Source organism: Neofelis nebulosa, chromosome 4 (genome assembly GCF_028018385.1).
Source record: "Neofelis nebulosa isolate mNeoNeb1 chromosome 4, mNeoNeb1.pri, whole genome shotgun sequence".
Classification (NCBI taxonomy): Eukaryota; Metazoa; Chordata; class Mammalia; order Carnivora; family Felidae; genus Neofelis; species Neofelis nebulosa.
Window position 1 is genome coordinate 156,618,874 of NC_080785.1, and position 4,635 is coordinate 156,623,508.

At 60.1% G+C, this 4,635-nt stretch overlaps 1 protein-coding gene across 1 annotated transcript; it reads right to left on the bottom strand.

Annotated features, from left to right (window-relative positions):
- Positions 1 to 819: 819 nt before the first annotated feature.
- Positions 820 to 4,291, bottom strand: IFI30 (IFI30 lysosomal thiol reductase). Its single transcript, XM_058727469.1, has 7 exons — positions 4,102 to 4,291; positions 2,920 to 3,102; positions 2,763 to 2,837; positions 2,422 to 2,514; positions 1,429 to 1,581; positions 1,191 to 1,244; positions 820 to 1,106 (listed from the first exon to the last, which is right to left on the bottom strand). Exons 1-7 carry the CDS (start codon positions 4,234 to 4,236, stop codon positions 1,044 to 1,046), a joined length of 756 nt encoding a protein of 251 aa, XP_058583452.1. The 5' UTR covers positions 4,237 to 4,291; the 3' UTR covers positions 820 to 1,043.
- Between the last annotated feature and the right edge of the window lie 344 nt (positions 4,292 to 4,635).

Below are 4,635 nucleotides of genomic sequence, written 5' to 3' on the forward strand. Positions count from 1 at the left end.
GCTTAAGGTTCTCTCTCCCTCTTCTTCTGCTCCTCTCCACCCGGGTGTCTCTCTCTCTCTCTCTCTCTCTCTCTCTCTCTCTCTCTCTCTCAAAAACCAAAACCAAGACACTTTTAAGGTATCCTATAATATGTCCTGGTGTTCTCAGCCTGGCCTCAACTTGGCATTATAGTTCCAGATTTTTTTTTTCTTTTTTTGAGAGAGGGCGCAAGTGAGCAAGGGACAGAGAGGGGCAGAGAGAGAGGGAGACAGAGAGAAGTGGGACTCACCCGAAGTGGGGCTCAAGCTAACCTGATGCGGGACTCGAACTCACCAACCGTGAGATCATGACCTGAGCCAAAGTCAGATGCTTAACCGACTGAGCCACCCAGGCGCCCACAGCTCCAGATTTTGCTGCTGGCTTGGTCTTTGCACTCTGTTCCTCTTGCCTGGAATGCGGGGATCCACCCCCCTGCCACTAGTGAACGCATTCTTCGAAACTCCCTAGACAAGATCCCTGCTCCACCTTCTGGCTCAACTCCTATTAGTGCGGGGTCAGCAAAAGGGAACAGTTAGTGTTGTGGGTTGAATTAATGAATACCTCCTCTGCCCAATGAACTCCTACTCACCCTTCAGAACCCGAGCCCCAGTGCCCCTATTCCTACGCAGAGCCTTCACTCTCTCTCTGGGGTCCTCCTGCCCTGGTGCCTCCCTCTGGCCCATCTCTGCTCCCTGTGGGACCAGGAACGTCTGTCCGGCTCTGCATTCCCTAGAAAGGAGACTTCTCAGGGGTCTCGGCATGGTGTTGGCCGGAAGAGAGAGATCTGCGAACTTATCAAATGAATCACAACATCCAGAAGTGTTTATTAAACTAGTTTCAAGGTAGCACCGTCACCAGTGGGGCAAGGGTCTTGATGTTGGGGCAGGATTCTGAGTCTGGGCTTCGTGGAACGTGTAGAAATTATCCGGATGGTGAGTAGCAGCCGCTGCGAGTCAGGGATCGGAGAAAACGGGGGCAGTGCCCTGGCTCTTCCTCCATCAGCTCCCTTCGAGGGCACCAGCGGTCACTTGAAGCAGAGTTCCCTGTGGGAGCTGGCCACGGGTTGGCAGACATCTGGCTTCTCACCCTGGAGGGGACAGCCGTGAGCTGGCGGTCCTGGAACGAGTCCCTACCCGCCCCCAGCGGCCCCTCTGTTCCCCTTCCAGCTTACCTCGTACAAGTGGCAGACGAGGCTTAGGAGCTGACTCAGGTCTTTCAAGGGCTTCTGCACAAAACACGACAGGAAGTCGTACAGTCTCCCCGGCTCCACTTGGCCCAACTAACCTGAGTCTGGCCCGGAAGGGGCTGCAAATGGCTCCGAGTCTGGCCCCTGCCTCCCAGACCAGTGGGCACATCCATCATCCTGCTCCCTGCCCCGGGGCCACACGCAGGGTTCCGAGAGCTCTTACCCCATTGACGACGACCCAGGGCACATACTCGTGGCGCGGCTGCAGGGCATCTGTAAGCTGGGCGTTAATGTGCAGGAGTTGCATGCCGCGGTCCCCCATTGCACACTCCATGATGCTGTCCGGGGACACGTCCGGAGCATAGATCTGCAGGCACTGAGGGTGGAGAAGGGTTGCTGGTGAGCTGGAGCATTGCCTCAGCTTCCTCTGTGTTATCTCCCCAATGGTGCCTCCTCCAGTCCCCCCCCCCCCGCCCCGCCGAGCCAAGCTTCTGTTTCCTCACTGGCAACAGGAGACGTTTGGGTCCACAGCAATGCAGTAAGACCCATAAACAGCAGGTGCTTAATATGTGCCTGAGGGGGAGGCCCCCCAAGGCGGGAGTCCGACTGCTCTGCCTTTCATGAGACCAGACCTGCAGCCCCTAGACTGGCCCCTCTAGCGTCTCATTTTCCTCGGAGCTTTCCTATGTGCTGTTCCCTCCACCAGGAACACCCCTCCGCTTCCTTCTCCAGAATCTTGTGAGTGCTCCCTCCTCCTCACTCTTCTGGCCCCGCTATGACTCTGCAGGGCTGCGGGGCATCCCGGGGTGAGGCCTCTTAGGTGGTCCAGATGTTTGATGAGTGAATAAACGATTGGCATTCATGAGTTGCTCCATTGGGAGTTGTTTTTCGTAACCCTCCCGAGAAGTAGGCGTAGGCGGGCCTGTCCTGTCATCCTTATACCCCAGATGAGGATCATCATCCGTATGCCTGTACGTTTCTGTTCATCCAAGCCCAGTTCAGAGGCAGCTCCTCCAGGGAGCCCTCCTTGATCTACCCCTGCCTCCAAAAGATCTTTGTTCCCTTGATTCAGAGATGTGAGGCTTCCCGAGGGAAGGTCACTTTCCTGGGGCTACAGAGAGAGTAGTGGTCGGGCCAAGACTTGAGCCTGGGTCCGTCTGGGTACAGGGAAGCCCAGGGCCTCCCAACCCGGGCCAAGGGGAGGGGTGTGGCTCACCGGCTTCAGGTTTTTCTCCATGTCATCCATTTCCTCCAAGCAGACAATGGTCAGGAAGGCCATAGTCCTCTCTAGCTGGTCCCACAGGCAGGCCTGTGGGATAGGGAGCAGACAGGCAAGGGCATGCAGTGGGCCCAGGGCACCCCTACCTACACCACTCTGGGAGTAATCGCGGGTGTTCACTAATAAAGGGGTGAACGAGGATATGACTCAGTGGAGGCACGCAGGCAGAGGATGGGGCCGGTTCCAGTCCCTTCTGAGCCTTGCTTCGGCCTTCCCGACAACGGGCAACGTCCCCGGCCTCTTGCCCCCACCGCTCGGGAATTCTGGGAGCTGCTCACCTCCACCTTGTTAAGCTTGCATTCCTGCTCACCGTGCTGGCATGTGAACTCCCACCTGCCGCTGACATTTTGCTCCTGCAAGGCAGCTAGGTGAGTGCTGGCTGGCCCGCCGGCTGCCCCCTCCCCTGGCGCCTCCGTGTCCCCAGTGCCAACGTACCTGGGCATTTCCATAGGGCACCAGCGTGACGTTGAGGATCTCCAGGACCATCAGCCAGGTCGGGAAGAGTTCTCGGATCAGGAAGGCCCGACAGCCGGGGCACAGTGCCTCGTAGTAGAGGCTCACGTTGACAGGCGGGGATTGTGACTTCCCGAGGGGCCCCTGTGGGCACAGGTCCCCAGCCTGTGTGGGAGGAAGGGGTGTGAAGGGAGTACAGCCCCGCTTGGTTCTCTTGCAGAAAGGTAGCTGCAAACAGTAGGTGCTCCATTTTGCCCTCCTTTCGGACGTTGCCAGGTGGAATCCTGACCCTAAGGCTTTATTGCATCCCTAAGTCTTCCTAGTTTTTCTGCAAAACAAAGACTTGCAAACAGTAGGCACTTAATTTATGCACAGCTCTTGCTTTCCTTCAGTTGAGGTGAAACCCCTGGCCCAGGGGAACTGTATGCAGTAAGGACCCGAGGCATGCGCGTTTCTGGTCACTGCCCTCAATCCTGCCTTCTCAGAGGTGCATACCACGGGAGACTAATTCATGCTCATTTGTTGCCACCTCATCCCCCAGAGCCTTGGCCCCCGAGCTGAGCAGGGCCCTACCCTTGCGCTGACTCCTTATTTATTCTTCCTCTTAAGGGGCCCAGGTGAACCCCTCCCAAACCCCACTGCAGAGGCGGCGCCTAATATGTGCTGATTTCCGGTTTCGGCTGACGGATGGCAGCAGCCAGCGTCTGTGCAGCAGTGAGCAAGTCGCTCAGCCTCCGGGACAACTGCTTGCTCGGCCCCAGAAGCACGCGAGCTCTTTCTTCCCTGGCCGGAATGCACCCAGTAAGCAGCAACTGCAGGGTCGGTGCCGCGGGCAGACTTGTCTGGGCTTCCCCTGGCATACAGAAGGAGACTCCTTTCCCGCCCCAGACGTACACAGTAGGTGCTCAATGCACACCCGGGCTGGGCGGGCGGGGGTGGGTGGAGGACTGCCGGAGAGTCTCGGACGCGAGATGGGAAAGTGAAACGAATCCGAGCGCGGCCACGGTGCCCGCGGGTGGGGTTCGGTACCCGCCGGGACAGCGTCCCCGGGACCCTAGGCTTTCCCGGCAAAGTCCGGGGAGAGGGGAGGAGCCGCCTGTCCCGCGTCGCCCCCTGCCTGGGCGTCGGTCCCCGCCGGCCCACCCGCCGCGTCGCCATCCCTACCCGGCAGGCGGCCGCCCCCTCGGGGATTCTGTCCAGCGAGGACGCCCGCGCCACCGCGGGGACCCCCAGCAGCAACAGCAGCAGCAGCGGCGGCGGCGGCGGCGGCAGGAACGGCAGGGGTGGCGACGAGGCCATCACAGCCGGGCCAGCGTGCGGAGGCGGGAGCAGCGGCCCGGGGAGGGAGCAGCCTTTAACCCCGCGGTGGCCCAGCCCCCAGCCGGACCCGCCTCCCGATGCCCACGCCCCTGGGGGCTGGGGCTGGCGTCTCTAGGTACCTATTGACCTCTCTGGGTCCCTGTCCAGCCTGTCCCCCACCCTCACTCCCGCCAGGTGCTGGGCCCGCCATCCCGAGGCCGTGGGGCCGCCTTTCCATCTCTCTCGACCCCTCCCAGCCCCCAGGGTCGCCCAGTCACGTGAGGCTGGGGCAAGAACTCGGGGAGCAGAGATTAGGTGGAGGCTTCAGAGACAGACACAGAGAGAGGGAGAGAGAGAAAGAAGGGTCTCCATGGGCCCACAGACAGCTCTGGGGTTGGC

Excerpts from the sequence above, each read along its gene's own strand:
- IFI30 (XM_058727469.1), bottom strand. The coding sequence starts at position 4,236 with ATGGCCTCGTCGCCACCCCTGCCGTTCCTGCCGCCGCCGCCGCCGCCG. Across the intron at positions 2,515-2,762 it reads GCAAGCTTAACAAGGTGGAG|GCCTGCCTGTGGGACCAGCT; the intron begins GTGAGCAGCTCC and ends CCTATCCCACAG. Across the intron at positions 1,582-2,421 it reads TGGAGAAAAACCTGAAGCCG|TGCCTGCAGATCTATGCTCC; the intron begins GTGAGCCACACC and ends CTCCACCCTCAG.